Below are 17,660 nucleotides of genomic sequence, written 5' to 3' on the forward strand. Positions count from 1 at the left end.
ATTGTGGAAGAATTTATTTTGTATAAACCTATGGTATCCTAGCCTGTGCCAACCTAGGCCTCACCAGAAGGTACCAGGAAATGAACATCTGTATAATGTCAGACAGTCAGGCAGCTCTTAAAGCTCTTGACTCCAACAGCATTTCATCCAAGCTTGTGTGGGAGTGCTTTAACACTCTCTGCAAGCTTGGATCACGCAACTGTGTGCGTCTTGGTTGGGTACCGGGCCAAACAGGCATAGGTGGCAACGAATGCGCCGACAGGCTTGCCAAAAGCGGAGCAAGCATGCCATACACCGGTCCAGAACCGAGTTGTGGTATAAGCAAGTCAGCCGCTTATCAAAGTATAAACAAATGGTCCAGGAAGACACACCGCTTGCGGTGGCAGAGTCACCAAGGACAAGCACTCGGCAAAAGACTGCTTGCCGATTCTAGCTCCGGATTCACCAGATGGCTGATGGGGCTGGGGAGGGATCGGGTTAAGCAAGTGATTGCCTTGATCACTGGACACGGCCACTTCAGGAAACACCTAAACACTCTAGGTTTACGAAATGAGGACTCGGAGTGTAGACTCTGCAATACGTCTGAAGAGACTGCAAAACACATAATACTGGACTGTGAGAGACTGGGAGCAAGGAGAAGGGCTCTTTTCGGTGATAAACAACCAGGCGACGAACCAGATGCTAGTATCGGGGAAAAGCTTCTTAGCCTAATTAAGGGCACGAAGATAGGCTTACCCCTCTAACATCAAAGGGGCACACAATAAGCTCAGGTTGACGTGTGAGGATCTAGGAATCCACCCCAATATCCCAAAGGAAAAAAAAAAAAAAAAAAAAAAAACCTATGTTTAACAAATTTACTTATTACATACGATGAGACATTAACACATTCGCTGCTAACGTCTCCGATCGGATACACACCAAATTCACTCCGGGTGCTGTCATCTCCGATCGGCGACCTTCGGCCATTAATATATGCTTAGTTTGCCTCTAGTATTTGAGATGGAACTTTGACCTTTCCATAATGTGTTACTAACCTGATATTGTTATATTTGAGTCAGGAGCTAATTAACTTTATTTTCAGTAACTGTGCAGAGTGTGTGTTTTATGTTATATTATATTGTGTATGCTCTGGGTGTTTTGCAATGAAGGGGGTAAGTACAATTTCAAATAATGATTTATAAGGCCTTTTGTTAGCCGGTGACTTATGGGTGATGCGAGTGTGTGTTAGCCTGCTTTAATAAGTTGCACACTCCTTAAGTAAATTCAGAGGGTGGTAAGAGTTATGTTATAAATAGTGTAAATACAAATTATGAGGATTTAATTTAGTAATTTTTTTAGGACATAAAACACATTGTTTATCAATGTCAGTTTAATTTAGTAAAATGGGACTTTTAGGATAATAGAAACTGTGACGATTTCCAATCAATATCTATTGCTATGTGCTGCCCTGACCGATAGGAGAACCATTGTTTCTAACTACTGTATGCTGTCGTATCCAATCATAGACACAACCGATGATGTCAAATCTTGCTTTTCCAAGAATTACCTCATGATGAGGTATGTTAATAAAATTTTTTTAGCATACCTAATGGTTTCATTTTTTATAACGGAGAGTTTGTTAAAATGAGTAGAACTGTCATAGAAAACCAAAAAGTCATTACTGTAGTTAAATTTTGGACAGAACATTCTTTTCTAGAGACTGCTGTTTTTGCAAAACTTTTCGACTACTTCTTTCATTTTCAAGTAATTCAAAATATCTTTTTCTGAGTATATGACGATTCAGTTGCCCAGCCATTTGTCTGACACAAGATCTTAGTCTGGTTTTGATTAGTCTTACTCAGCTAAGTTCCCCTTCCACATTGCAGCTAGTTACAGATAAAATAGTAATGTTCTGTTAACTACTTTTAAGGACTTACATCCTGCAAAATGCACTAGGTACCTGTAAGGTTTTAAAATCTCTTGTTCCACATTTAATTTTTATTAATTCTTTATCAACCTTCTCATTATTCTTTCAATGACCATCACCATTATCAATGTCATCTTGATCTTGTAACTTTGTCTTCTTGTCATACGTGATTGTTATAATAGCATCAATTACAATGTTTTTGTTTGCCATGTTATAGAGCTCCCAGATGCTATTAAATCTTTTTCCACCATTTGATCAGAAACCACATTTGTATATTCACAAACAGCGGGGTTTGGTTTTAAATCTAGGGCTCTTGTATGTGTGAAATAACATTGGTTTTACCATAGCTAAGGAACAGTCAGAAAACCTTTCCTGAAGTTGGATCACTTAAGGGAGCTGAGTGTCCACTTTTGGTTTCCATTCATAGTCAACGATAAGCTCATCCACATCGAGTTCATCTATATCTTTCTTTCTCCAACTGTCCTTGGAGAGGACACTAGGGGTGTTCTCCCAGTTGAACCTACTCTGAGTACAGCACAAACCGATGTATCACTTTCACCTAGGCAACCCCATGGATGTCCGGGAGTGGTACATCAGCAAATGCTGAAGTATTTGAGTAAAAGGTGGAACAATAGGTTTAGTCTACTATGGAGGAAGAATGTCGGATAGGTGGAGCTTCCTTAGAGTTAAAAGGGCTGTTAGTCTAGACATTAGGGAGTACCTTCCCATACCCGCATTGACTGGAGGTGGCTGGAACAGAGCCACCTATGTAACATGCACCAAATTTATAATGCAGTCTTAAAAAAAAAAAAACTGATAATAAAAAAGGATTAAAAATTAATTATTCAAAATTGATGATTTACAATCATCCACTGTGTAGTCAAACCTTTATAGTGTTTTGTTCACTATCACCTGTTTTGATCTGATTCTTCAAGTACAGGCATAGAACTGTCTTCCATAGTCATGGTGGATTCACTCCTTAAAATAAATGATAAAATAGTCAAACTGTAATGAATGAAAATAATTTTTCAATGCATTAAATGTCATTTGTATGTGACTTTGGACTTAGTCCCACCAATTACAGACAACACTAGGCCTGACTGCCAGGTACTAATGTGAACAATAATTTCTTCTATAACTTCTGTATTTTCTGTGATCGAGATATTAATGCTATGTAATTGACAGCAACTAACCACTGTACACTTCAGTGTTTACCTACCATATGAAGCATTAACCACTTCAGTTAGTAATAATAAAACAACTAAGGTAAAACATAATTAAATCAGCAATAATATTATCTTCGAGGAATTGGTAGTGTTGTTTTGGATAGTTCTGTTACATAGTGTCACAGTTCTTTCAAATGTTTCCAGTACTATATTCATAGCAGAGTAAAGCGTTGAGGAAGATAAATTAAAGAAAACATACATTGAACAGTACATTTTATTGCATGTTTGAGGTAACCTTGCTCTAACAAGACTAGATCTAACACATTATATACAACTAGATTTGGTAAGTAACACTTGACATAGATACGGGTGGCGACACTGACAACGGTAAGGCTCGGTACTTTACTGTTACTCCACTAAGCTAATACGCAACTGCGACTGTGCCTACATAACTCGCAACTATAGTACGGTCAGTCCCACAGATTTTTTCTACAAAAATTTCCAAAACAAGGTAGTCTGTATTCAATTTGAAAATGTATTGTTTTTACTAATAAGACCAAAAACGTTTTCTAGACGTCTCACAAAAGATTTACAAAGATTTGGTCAGTGTCTCAGAGTTAAAAAGGATATTTGTTTGGTTTTGAGAATAGTAATTGACACATTCTTACAGTAGAGAATGGAAATAAATAGAAATACATTTTTGAGAGCCTTACCTTTGAGTCAAAGGTTTAAACACAAAGAGTGATAAGAAAAGTGGTAGGCCTAAATAAATTGTTATGACCCAAAAAGTATCATTTAAAAACAAAAAATTGTAACGAGTTTTTCATAAAAGATTTTAAAAATACATTTTTAAGAAGTATATAGACAAATTATATAAATGTTTAAAATATATATGAAAAACATTATGTGCAAAACATAAGTACAAAACATTAAAATTGCTTGATATGAAGAATATTTCAGGGCACTTTAGAATTCTAAAAGGTCATAGAAATAAATTTTATCACTTTCTTATCACTGCTTAAGTAGGAGTTGATCATCATAAATAAAAAAATAACACATCTTACATAGTCTGTACAATCTGGAGTGGTATGTGCGTAGCTAATGTAAAATATACAAAACTGAATGATATACATAAAAATATTATTGCAGAAACAATTATTTTAAATAAATAAATAAACTAAATGGTTGTGAAATTTATTTATAAATATGTTATTTAAATATTCCTGGTATAGTCTTATCATTTTATTTTAATGTTCTGTTTTAATATTTAATCTTTTAAAGGACGTACTGGCATTAGGAATATGCAGATGCAGACTTCAATGTGATATATACTCCAGTAAAAGTAAATTTTGTACCACAATGCTATTGTTTGGGTATTAACATACAGAGCATTAATTTATCTTCAATTAAATTAATGCTCTTAAACTGCAAGACATCAATTAATATCAGAATTCTATTTATTTTTGTAGTAAGTACATTTTATGTTCGAAGATAATAGGGTTTATCTTAGTTTTATATAATGTTGCTATCAGTTACAAATGTATTTAATATATCGTTGTATTTAAAATTAGTCTAATACATTATTTAAATTTCTCTATTTCTGAAAGGACATCATATCCAAATAATAAATACAGTGTTAAAATACAAAATTAATACATCTTTTTTATTTGAATTAATTTTGTATAATATAGTTTTACAATTGTTGTAAGGATTACAAGAAATAATAATTGAATATGTTTGAGATAAATTGTGCTTATTGTAACGGGAATAACTTAAATTATTTATGATCTTTTGGAATTTAATGGCCTATGTTTGTTTGTATCAAGAATACATATGTATCAAAATTGTACCTTAAAATAAAAATTTCTTTGATCAATCCACAGTGTGATGTTCCTGCTCACGTATAACATTTGTAAGTTTTTGAATACTCAAAGTATAATTTAAGATTTATTAAAACGCACTTGGCTCTCACATTATTAAACTTAATGAACAGGGTAAATAATACAATAAATTGGGTAAAAGTATTAAATGTTAAATACTTGACTACTATTCAAAAATAATTTCCAACAAATAAAGTTAAATTTTACATTTAGTTTAATAACTGTATTTCAACATGACTTGTTTATTGACCATCTTTCTTTCCTTGTGAATTCATATTACCTCTTATTAGTAAAATATAACGGAATATAAAAATTCAATAGAATTTCATTACATATATTATACAGTAACATTTTCTTCACTATATTCTGTGACCAACAAAACAACATAAAAATAACAGAATTTAGTTATTGATATACATTAACACACATCACAGCCCAATTGCCTTCAGTGAGTGTTCAATCACTCTCCAGAAAAAGTTACTTTCAAATAAAATAACAATTGGATAAACCACAACAACATTTTAATGCATTTATTATCAATTTATGTTTGTTTATATACTCTTCTATCATTATTTTGTATCTATGTATAAATGTACATTATTAAATAATAAAGAATATTCACATTTTGCTAAAAATATTTAAAGATCATTATCATTAATATTATCTTATTTTTGTTACCAATCGATTTAAATCTCTGAAATGCGTCAACAATTTTATACAGACCAAAAACTATCTTACCTAATATAAATCATGTTTATTCTTAAATATAAGAAAATAATATCAGTATTTATTATTTCTTGGAACACTGTTCATACAAGACACTGACTTTGTATTAATTAGTAAAATTAATAAATAAATTATTACAGATTATTTACACTAACATAGGGGCTAATGTTTCGTAACAAGTCCGTAAAAGAAGCCCAATACAACATTTTTGTAAATAGAAAAGTACTAAAATTAATTATTGGAATTGATTCCACTACTTTTCTATTTATTCATCATGATAGAATCTAAAACAATACAAAATGAACCTAAAATAAATAGTTACAATATTTTACTACATCTATAAATAAGTTATTTTACGAACATGGTAAGTGAACAAATTACTCATAGCAATACCATGTTAAATCAAGACAAGATCTATAACACATTAAGTACCTTCTAACAAACGTTTACATTCATTTTTATTTGGTACTGTTTTAAGTTGATAGTAAAAAATAGAGACTTTAAAAATATTAACAACAAAGACATACATGGAAAATAAGTTGTATTGAAAATTACATATATAAAATAAATTACACCTAGAAATAAAGATAAAAAATAAAATATACTCTGCATATTGACAAGTTAAAAATCACTCTTTCCCAACAAGGAATAAATAAACAACACTTAGGCATATTGAGTTGGTGATACAGCGAGTACTCGTAGAAATAAAATATATCAATGATAAATTGAAATACATCGTTTAATACTGATTACATGATAATATATAATATATGGTTGGAAGCAACACATTTACACCAGCAATAACAAGTCAACAACACCTAGAACTCAGTTAGGCCAATGTATGATATGTATAGGTTGCTTAACAATACAGATGCTTTACAGATTGACCAATAGGGATCAAGATAACGGTACCGTATTGAGTTCGATTGGTGCCATCTTAGCCAATCAAATTGGTTGAAATAATGTAACCAATGAGTGTAAGGCATTCAGAGAACTTTGTAAATACAGATAGATGAACGGTTACCAATCTTATAAATTTAGTTAGAGCACATAATGATATGTATTTGTTTCTGTACAACCTAAAATCTAACGAATTTACATTAATTACAACTAGCAATAGCACAGGTAAGCGTTACTATACAATACGTACATTAAAGGGTCGGCAGTCAACAGTCTGGTACCTATTGTGTACTGTAGGTACTGTCAGCACTCCAATACCAGAAAACATCATTGGTCACAAATAGAACGTCAAAGACACTCAAAAATACATTGAATACTGAATTTTTAAAATTTTTATAATATGCTCTGTTCAAAAACAAACTACATCTATATTTTACGGAAAAAATGATGAAAATAGTAATAATTATGAACAATATATTTGGAGTGTTTTAAACTTAAATAGGTAATTAGATCATCAAACTGTTTAGTTATATATTTTTTTATATAAAAGTAAAAATAAAGTTTTACATTCACATTAAAGTTTATTCAGTTAATGTGATGATAAACTCTAAGATTTCAAGAATACACTTAGTATCTAACACATGATATTCAAGATTGTTGCAATATAAACAAAAATAATGTTGTGGAACTGTTTTTACAGTAGAACTCTCTTAACTAAGTTTTTGTTAACCAGATGGTAGAACAAATCAAGGTAAATTTAAGGTGGTGCAGTTGGTTTTTGGTTGGAATATTTTTTTAAAAAAACATCTGGTTACAGACCTTTTATATACTACTTTTGTTACAGAAAAATTAGAAAAACTCTTTAGAGTATTCCACGAAGAGTGGCAGGAATTTGAAACAGAATATGCTATATAGTAAAAATAGAAATAATAACAATGCTTGATAATATAAAAATATTTTATCTTATTTAATCATATTATTAAATTAAATTAAATTTAAAGTATATTATTTTTGTTAAAAGTCATAAAACATATCAATTTCTGAAATTATTACTACTTTGAATACTCATTTTACAGTTTTATTTTTAGCCATTTTAATTTTGAGCCTGATAACAAAATTACCTAAGTTTCACACTATAAGTGCCATAGTTTAAAATTTGTCAATGATGATGGGAGATTTGAATGGATAACGAGGTTTGGGACATTTGCCAATGCTATATGTTTTAAAACGAATAACACGTTTTGAGGATTGAAATCTATCCTCTTCATCAAGTGATGACATAATTAGTTCATAAAATAAGAAAGAAAAAAAAGAAAAAAGAGAAAGAAAAGGGTCATTATTAAATATTTGTAATAAAAAAAAATAACAAAATGGTGTGATCAAAAACGCTAATTTTTTTTTGTATACTGACAAGTTATATAAAAGGGCGTATTAATCTAAAATTTAAAAGAAAACATATTTTTCCAATCAAAAATCGATTATACTACCTTAATTTGTTTGTTGATAGCACAGGGTGGCGCACATGTTTTAAATTCATCATCTGCAACTTATATAGGGATAACTGAACCCTCTGATTAAACAGAGTCCTATTTTAAAGTTTCAGTACAGTTACAGAGGCTTACTCTATTTCTGAAGGTGATAACAATGATTATGTTGTCATTATTTGTAAAATCAGATAAATCTTAATAGGAAGTTATTATGAATAAGTTGACACTTTTGTGCATTTATAGCTTGTATTTTTTCACTGTCAGCATAGTTTTCCATAATTAGTGACTTTTTAAAGACAGGTATGATTTTGACCAAATATGTTTTTCACACTTGGTCACTTAGGCCACCACCTTGTATGATATAATAATAACCAGTGACACCAAGTTCAGTTACTTTATTGCTTAGCTAAGAGCACTACATACAAAATCGACTTAGTCAAAAACTGAAATATAAGGGCATTTTAAATCAAACAATAGATTTAGTATATATAACTTTGATGAGAAATGAAATGATGCACCTATGTAGAGAAGTTGAAAAAAATAAAAATGAAAAAATAATATTGTCTGATGTAATGTATCTTTTATATTATAACGAAATTAAACACAGATTTGCCTTCGGTGGCTTTAACTCCAAATGAGATCACTATAATTAGATACCTTGGTATTATTAACATTTATAAAGGTACGCAAAAAAAATGTAACCATTTCTTCGATGCCGTTGTGCCTATTCTTTTACATTATTATGAGCTGCCCTTCTAAGAACGTACATTTTATACTAAAACATCGTTGATGTTGAATAGTTTAATTATTTTGTTATTCCAAACTTAGTTATTTCACCATACACATTTAACAGTGCCATCCTGATCACAAATGTATTATACAATGGCTAACAAACTATGAAAAGCAGGTAGGTAACTTGCATTATAATACACAGTTATTTTTACATTTAGGGATATACAACTATACAAAATTAGAACTAACAAACAGTAACTAATCTTACCTAATTAAACCTAATAATCCAAGGTACATCAATTAATATATACTTTTGTTGTTGTCAATCAGACCACATCTGTCTACCAGCTAGGTTGAGGATAGGTAAATATATATCAAGAGTAAACACATTCAACTGTATCAGCTTTATCAAATATAATCTATTGTGATATGTATCTTTCATCACAGATTTTTCAAATAGTGATTTATCTAAGCTAAAATAGTAATTTGTCATAGCATCACAAGTTCTTCTATTGGACTTTTGTTACCTAAAATAGTCATTTAATTGTTTTTACTTCTAAAAGAACTAACATTGTTGCTGTAACATAAGCAATTGTTGTGTTGTTGTTTTCTAGGGCTTCTTCGTAATCCAAAAAAGTGATTTTCAAAGATGGAAAATCGTTTTGTCATATATATGAGATGAATGAGTGTAGATACAAATTTTGGATTGATGGAAGGTTATTGTTCACACCTTGTGCGCTTCAGAGTGTTGGTTCCCATTATACAACAGCGGGGTCGAATCTTTCTTCAGTCGAGTCAAATATGAGCATATGTTTGAGAATGCAATAACAAAAGATGGGTTGATGTGGCTGAATTGTGGTCGTCCAGGACAGAAGTGGTCATCGTGTACAGGTGAAAGTATTTGTCATGGAGCGGTCAGTTGTGTGAGTATGCGCAGTAGTTGGAGTGAGCTAAATTTTATCTGAATTATGTATATTTGGTGTAGCCTGTTGTTTTTATGTCAAGAAGCTTGAATAAAATCATTTGAATCATACACTACCATGCAGCATTACCTCCTATCAGTTGAAGCTACGTTTTGATTGATCATATAAATATGGATATGTCCTCTTGGAGGAAAGGTTAATCGGCTTTTTTTCCTGTATCACCTCAGTAAACAACTTCATAATTGATATTTTCAGTCTCTTTTTAGAAAGCAAGCATTTCTAGATACTTGAGTACTGCTGATTTTAGAATCAAGTGTATTTGTTTGTACAGCGCACAATTACAAGGAGCGATTATAGTTACTGCCATGACAGCACAGTAGCAGCGTACAGCCCCTGTGGACCATGAGATTCTGGAGTCATAGAGAGCGTTATACAATTGTTTCCCTTCCTCTCTGCCACTCCGGTTGTTCTGCTATTGGGATGACACTTCTGCTGCTTCTGCTCAGTCCGCGACCTCACAAACATTTTCACCTGTATAGTGAGCAGTGTGTACAGTCTACAGAGTGGTCTGGCCGGGAACCATGTTGCCACCGCCGCCACCTCCTGTGCCTCGTCGCTTGAGCTCCGCGAGGTCCAGTGCCGGGTCGTCGTCGTCCGTCTCCAAGGCGGGATTCACTCTGCCGTTCATCTCGTCCTTGCCTACCATGGTGGCGGCTCCGTAGCCTCGCCCGCCCGCGCCACTCGTCATCACCGACATCTGTTCCCCCTCGGCCGGCTCTCCGACGTGCACCACATCCTCCGGGATATTCACCACGCAGCGGAACCAATCGTAGCCAGGTGCCAGCATCCCCGTCTCGAAGACGTGCCTGCAAGAAGCCCAACAACCATTCACAGCTTCAACGCACTTATCATATACTGCTTCAACATATATACGTTTTTAAAGCTAAAAAGTTATCTAACAGCCAACACCATTGTAATATTTGTATTGTATAATGTCTGTATTGTGTGATCATTAGATAGTTTTATCTACGAAAGCCTCAAATGGATAGAGATGTGTTATGTTTGTTTATTGTATTAAATTATTATATAGAACTTCGTTTAAAATTATTTACAGAATCTTAAAGTTTCAGAGGTGCATGCTATCAATTCTTAATCTACCAATAGTCAATAATCTTTCTCTTATAAAACTTGTCGAGAATCACTTGCATCTGTCAGAAAAGTAAACATGGTTTTGTTTACATTGTTAATGGCTAACGAATAAAATATTTTTAATATCTATAAACACATTTATTAGACCAAAATAAGAGGATGGCATAATGATGATGTTTTCAAAAAGTACAACGTAAGGATGAGAGTCGCGGGAGTAAGCAGTTATAACAAACATTCAACCTACTCATAGCTAACTTAGTAACGGACTCTTCATACATTAGAAGTATTCAGGGAATTACTAAAAACGTTAGGATATAGAGTAGGACCCTGTGATATACCCAACAACACTACTCTATTAACTTCCCTTCAGGTTTCATACTAATAACAATAAAGAGAACCCTGAGTGAACTGACTTGGTGCCTGCAGACACGCCGACCAGCGTTATGAGGGAGGCGAGCATGGCCATGGTACGGAAGGGGAACAGTTGTCTCTCGCCGTCCCAGCCCGGATAGTAGATGGTGGGGGCTAAGCCTAACAACGGCTCCCCGCCCGACATCCGCACTACGAACGCTACTATGTATGCCGCCAGAGACCCGTACGTGTTGCAATGGTGTTTGAAGTGCACCACCATCAACAGCTGAGGGAAGAGTATGCAGTATACAAGGTCGGAACACATGGACCTGCAGACAAAACAATTAAGTTAATAAACTTTTCGGCTATAGATAAAGTAATATATTGCAAATTAAACTATTGTATTACAACGAAAAGCTAGATTTAAACATATTTTCCAAATACCGATTTCCGAATCACCACCAGTGGTAGGCGGGTTTGAAAGGAAGGATCGGTAAGGTCACCCAAGAGCAGCAACGCTCGACATGAAAAATAGACTGAAAATGTTGATTCTATTTAACATGGTGCAATTGGTTTTGAGTTAGATTAATTAAAATCAATTATATCGTATCTATTCTAAAGTTTGGAAAACTATGTATCATCATTATTGAAGAATCGTTGGCATTAAAAGTAACAATTGCGATCATCTTGAAATAAGGCACAATGGAACAGTGGTTGAATATATATTTTTATAGTATGTTTATGAATGACGTGTGTAGGAAAAGACATATTTTTATACAGAAAGCATTAGGTTTTCTTAAGTAATTATAATTATTTAGAAATACTTAAAAATCGTGCTTTCTGACTAAACCAAACTGTGAAAACTCTAAAGTTGGAAAGTCGATAATCGGGCAACGTAGGCTAGCGTCTGCTCTATCAGAAATGTAATCAAAGTTATAAAACCTTTTAATGGACAAACAGTCAATACAACTTAGCAAGTTTCCATTTAATCAGGAGAGCGATCGTCGAAGTTAGCTTAAGAAAACATTGCAAAATTAACGCAGAATGAGTTTAGATTCTCGTCGTTCCTGGGTTGCTTCCCCGAATCTTGTAAATAAATCCTGTCTTTGCTTCATTAATACTGTTCATCTTATTTGATAATCATTGCAAGTTTTTTTAGTCACTAATATAAAAGAATGTTTACATGAATTGCAGCTTATATAATTTACCAAAGTTACCATATATTGTTTGGATGAGCATTAGCGAAGCCTATCATTCGTGAGCTGGAAAAATTGTATTTCTGTCTGACTGACTCTTTCTGTCTATCCGCAAGATATCTCGAAAACAAATTGAGCTATAGACTTGAAATACTGCAGAAGCTTCATTAATATATTAGCACCACTTTAATTCGATGATGGTGCATGTCACTGTACGGGACTGGGCTGATCGTTAGTAAATATTGGTGAAAAGGTCTGATTTCAGCGCAACTTATGTTGTAATTCTTACACCACCTTAATCAAACCGCTATAACACCGCTATGAAACCAAACTCGACGAACAAAAAGTGAATGTATCATGTGGCAATATACCTCGATAAAGATCATCTCCAGAGACTTTTCTACATAGCCAAAATAAATTCTACGATACTGCATGTCCATCCCTGGAATTTAGGAGAGTGTCTTTGAAGCTACCACTCAATAGGTTGACACAATGTGTTTTGTCTGCCAGGAGGATGTAAATACCTTATCTGTGGAGCGTCTTTCAGTTTGACCGCAGTATATCTAGAGAATTAAATGAGCTATATGCTTGATATTTTGCATGTAATCTTAACGAAGTCTGTTACACAACAAATTGTGTGAAAAAATACCTTGTTGGAAATAACAAATGCTCAAGAGGAATCTCACCATTGTTTACACATACCATAGGCTATATATCTCCAAAATATGTACTTTTGACGTACACCAGATAAAATGAACGCAATAAACTAAGGTAATCCTCACCAGAGGCCGTATATCGAGGGAATAGTGAGGGCCATGATGGTTGACAGGATTCCGACCACGAAGATCGAAACTCTCATCACCCAGATAATCTCCATCTCTGAGGCCTGTAAACATTTAAGTAGATCAATTACCTTTAGTTAAATATCTCACTATTTTAATCTCGACAAAACCCTCGGAAAATATTAATGCTTTGATAGTATGTTATTGAATCTAGTAAAATAACTTACAATGTAGGGAAAACCGATTACTTAATCAACTTCTCCCAAACTAAAATTAATGGTAAATTGTTCAGGGCCACCTAAAAGTTGGCCGTTTACAATCTGGCCTAGACCGGGGAGTCAATGACATATATAAATTACTTATAGGATTAGAACAGTAATTGTTTTCTATGTTATACACATTCAGTTATGCCTACATTTTAACATAAGACTTTGTGAAACATTAAGAATCTATTTTTCATCTCTTGAAAATATTTTTAATACCACTTAATTTAATACATTTTAAACAAGGTTTATTTAGGAAACTCCTTTGTTAAGTATTAAGGATTAACAAGTTAAAAACGTAAAGTATTTGTAAGACTTTTCTAAAAAAATGTACTTAAAGGTGAAATGAACTTTGAAAACCAGTTTCAAAGTTTAAACCAATGTATACGGTATTGAAGCCACCTTTAATATGAGTAATACCAGTTGAATAAGAAGGATTACTTAGGTAACTCTTCAAGGGTATCGTATTCATCTTCTATCTCCTTCTCCCTTTAACAGTTTGCTCAATGGCACTGTCCTGCTTCTCAATTCTCAAGGTTTTTATTACATTGCTCTTAACGCATTTAAAAAGTTTCTTCCAAATACAACACATAATCTTTTCAGCACTTTACAATTTGCGGTTTACCCCTAATTAAAGAATCACACGGCTTCATAAACAGTGCACGTTTCGAAACTGTAGGATACTGACGAGTAAACTGAATTTTCAAATTCTAGCACGATGTTTACATGTTGATGTACGAGTATAAATACTCTTTAAACATCTGGAGATGACAAGCCCTTAAAAATCGGTTTCAATTTTATTCATAACTCTAACATGTTTATGAAAATGGCCATTGCTGCTGTACAGCGCATGTGAAATGTCTGGGAACAGTAAAATGTTCTCTTTAATAACTGAAGTTCAATACCTTTAATACTCAAATATATTTAATCTCGATACGTCGATACCAGCCAGTCAGCGCGATTGCCAGTAGGTTCCTGACTTCATTCCTCTAATTAATTTGCAAAATAAAAAAAATACACACTCAATAGATACTTATAAAATAGAGTCTAGCTCAAATTGGATATGGACCAAATTTAATCAAACAAAATCGAATTTTGGCCTTTGGGTTTCAAACCTTCCTTAATTCTGATTAACATACTTTTTGACTAAAGTGGGTCTGTATATTTTTACTAGAATTTCTGTTCATACCCGGACATCCTTAGATAAATAGAAATTTAAATGTTAATAATCATCGATTAAAGTACATTTTCTAGAATATATCAAGTAGAAGAAGTAATATAAACTTTAATATATTTACACTTAGACTGACCTGCCCGCTTTCAAAGTGCCACTTTTATTAGTAGAATTAAAGTGCATCTAAAGTACAAGCACGTTGCGAAGTTAGCAAAATTGCGATATAACTACTTGTTGAAATTGGCTCTCCTGGAAGTATATTGTAAGATTGTCGTGTGATTTTCGTCGCTTGATTTACAAAATTCTTTTAGAGTAAGTGTGTATGACATGTATTGGCAACGTGAGTATCACTCACTTGCGTGGCGGAAGTACAACTGTAGGGTAGAGACAGATAACTTTAGAGAGAGGATCGAATTTATAGTAGTTTTCATGTAAAAGTATCTAGCTGATATTCGGCTGAAGCGGTTGAAATAGATGAAAACAGAACATTTCCAGTGGTGGCATAAGTAATGGCAGTGGTCTCCTGGGTGGAAGAGGAAGGTAACTTACCCGTTGACGGAATATGAGTTTGTAAACGTTCCTGGCGAACATGGAGCTGGCGGAGAGCACGCTGGAGTCTGCGGACGACATGACGGCGGCGGACACTGCTCCAAGACCGAAGAACGACACAAAGTCCGGGGTCAGGTACTGTAGCACCATGGGTAGTATCATGCTGGTCTCCTCGGTAGTCAAGGGATAGGGTCCTTTGTAGGCCGTCTCGTTCCATGCTGAAATATGTTTGCTGTATTTAACCCTTTGAAGCACGTTTTACAAAAAAATGAAATATTTTAGTGATTTTATATTGTTTCCCTATAGAAATAACCTTTGTAAGTACAGTACATTTATTTTTAGATTTTGTCAATCATAATTTATATTTATTTTTGAGGTGGTTTCACTGCATAACCACTTTGCAAGTACGGTCTTGGGTGTATGCAAATAAAATTAAATTTTCTCCACCAACTTTTATTTAATACAATCAATAAATGACTATTCTAACAATCCAAAACTGATTGTGTTGATAATGTTATTATTACTTCATATGTGGACACTTTTTTATTTATTCCTTTCGGTGATAGGCTCGGAAACAATTCTTTTAGTTCACTCAAACAAAGGGCAAACACCACACGTTTCACATACCCATTTCGACCGATGAACTTCTTCTTTGCTGGAGCATTGAGCACAACGTCGAGACGTTCCTCTTACTGGCATGTGTGCATTTTTTCCGTAAAACGAAGTTCTTGTGGAACCTTTGGTTTGTAGTTGTTGATTGGAGTTGAAGAACTTCGTCTTCCTCTAGTTTCTCCACGAGGTACTCCCAGAGGGCTTTTGACACGCTTCTCCTAAACTCTTTTAGTGTCAGTGGTTTTCCCTGGGATAGCATTGAAAATATGATAAAAGAGTTTACATGGTTGTGTCCAGAAAGTGCCAGAAGATTCTGTGCCACCACTTTTTGGACTTGCGATCTATTGAGTAGGTAGATTTCAACATGTCTGCCTTATCGACATAGCCCATGTGAGCATTGTAGTCCTTTACTAATATAGGGCATGGAACAGCTACAATTTCACCGTTTGTTTTCTGTTTACAGTTGTCACTTCGTTAGGATTGTGGTAATTAGAAAGAAAGTAGATACCTCTCTTGTCTTTCCATTCGACAGCTACAATTCCAGTCATAGTTGACATGAAGTCATGTTCTCCTTGATTCATTATGTTTCCCTTCAGGCAAACACTCTTTTGGAAAAAATTGTCTGTCAGCTCTTGTTGTACCACAAGCTTGAATATTGTTTTTCTGTAAGTAAATTCATTAGATTGACTGGGCTAAAAAAATTGTCACAATATATTACATAATTCTTATTTACTAATTCTTCAGTGAGTTCTGTTACTACCCTTTGCCCAAGATTCTTTTCAACTATTCCAGCCCTTTTACCTTCGTAGATTTGAAATTGGCTGATAAAGCCTTTTTCATCAGCCCTCACCCAAACTTTGTACCCACGTTTGGTTGGCTTATCTGGCATATATTGCTTGATTCCACTCCGACCTTTGAATGGAATCATGCTCTCATCAATTGATTGAAATCGAGATGGAGCATAGCATGCTTTGTAGGTTTCTTGAAGCTTGTTTAGGAGAGGCCTGATCTTATATAGTTTGTTCATAATTAGGAGAATCTCGTTCGGGCATGTCATTATTATTGTTTATATGTAAATTTGTTGAAAAAGCCAGCCAAATCTGTTCACAGACATGTATGAAGATATGTAGTCATCTCTCAAATCTGCCTCTGAAGACCAGTAATCACGGTAGGAGGGAAGTTTTTTTATTTTTTTATCCCATTAGGATATTTAGGCCTAGAACACTTTCATTTCTTTCCTTGTTGTTGGAAATCTGATAACGCCCCCACCTATTTGGGTAGCGTAAACATTGGTTTCAAACACAAGTTTGTCAACTAGATCGTCGGGGAAAAGAGCTGAAAACACATCAACTGGGGTTGAAGCGTCAATTAGGGGGACCTGTGCGTTCATTGAAATCATACGGACTTATTGGGTGAGTAGTACTTTTGATACCACGTAACACTATCTTTGTAAAGTCTGTTAGCCAAAGGCTCAGAGAGTCCTCATCAAATTGAACGTCCATAGGCTGATTTTGAACGTCCAAGACTGCATTCCTTCGGGAATGCCAGGCTCTACCCCCTCTGCACTATGATTATCTTGAAAGTCATTTTCATTAATAATTAAAATCGGGATTTCATTACCTTCAGCTGTTTGGGCTAGGTCCAAATAATCTACCTCTAAGATTCCATTTTCTGCAACTGTGTATATTCCTTCAGCAACATCCGGGTATACTTGATCTTCGTCGTCCTCTGATTCAGGGTCAGATGGGATGTCTTCAGTTTCCGCCAGCCAAGCCTCTATGGATTTGTTCTCCATGGTTATAGTACCCCCTGAAATCAATAAGCAGTTGTAAAAAATGTAATAAGTAGTTTTATATAGTAAAAA

The 17,660-nt window shown here is 34.0% G+C and overlaps 1 protein-coding gene across 1 annotated transcript in view; it reads right to left on the bottom strand.

Moving 5' to 3' along the window:
* Nucleotides 1-3,328: 3,328 nt before the first annotated feature.
* LOC124359351 (high-affinity choline transporter 1) overlaps nt 3,329-17,660 on the bottom strand; it is an 82,675-nt gene continuing 68,343 nt past the window's right edge. The window contains exons 9-12 of the mRNA XM_046812027.1: nt 15,185-15,402; nt 13,199-13,302; nt 11,283-11,549; nt 3,329-10,586 (exon numbers count right to left, since the gene is read on the bottom strand). Coding sequence (XP_046667983.1) covers nt 10,277-10,586; nt 11,283-11,549; nt 13,199-13,302; nt 15,185-15,402 — 899 coding nt within the window. The 3' untranslated portion in view covers nt 3,329-10,276. The remainder of the gene's footprint in view (nt 10,587-11,282; nt 11,550-13,198; nt 13,303-15,184; nt 15,403-17,660) is intronic.

Source organism: Homalodisca vitripennis, chromosome 4 (genome assembly GCF_021130785.1).
Source record: "Homalodisca vitripennis isolate AUS2020 chromosome 4, UT_GWSS_2.1, whole genome shotgun sequence".
NCBI lineage: Eukaryota > Metazoa > Arthropoda > Insecta > Hemiptera > Cicadellidae > Homalodisca > Homalodisca vitripennis.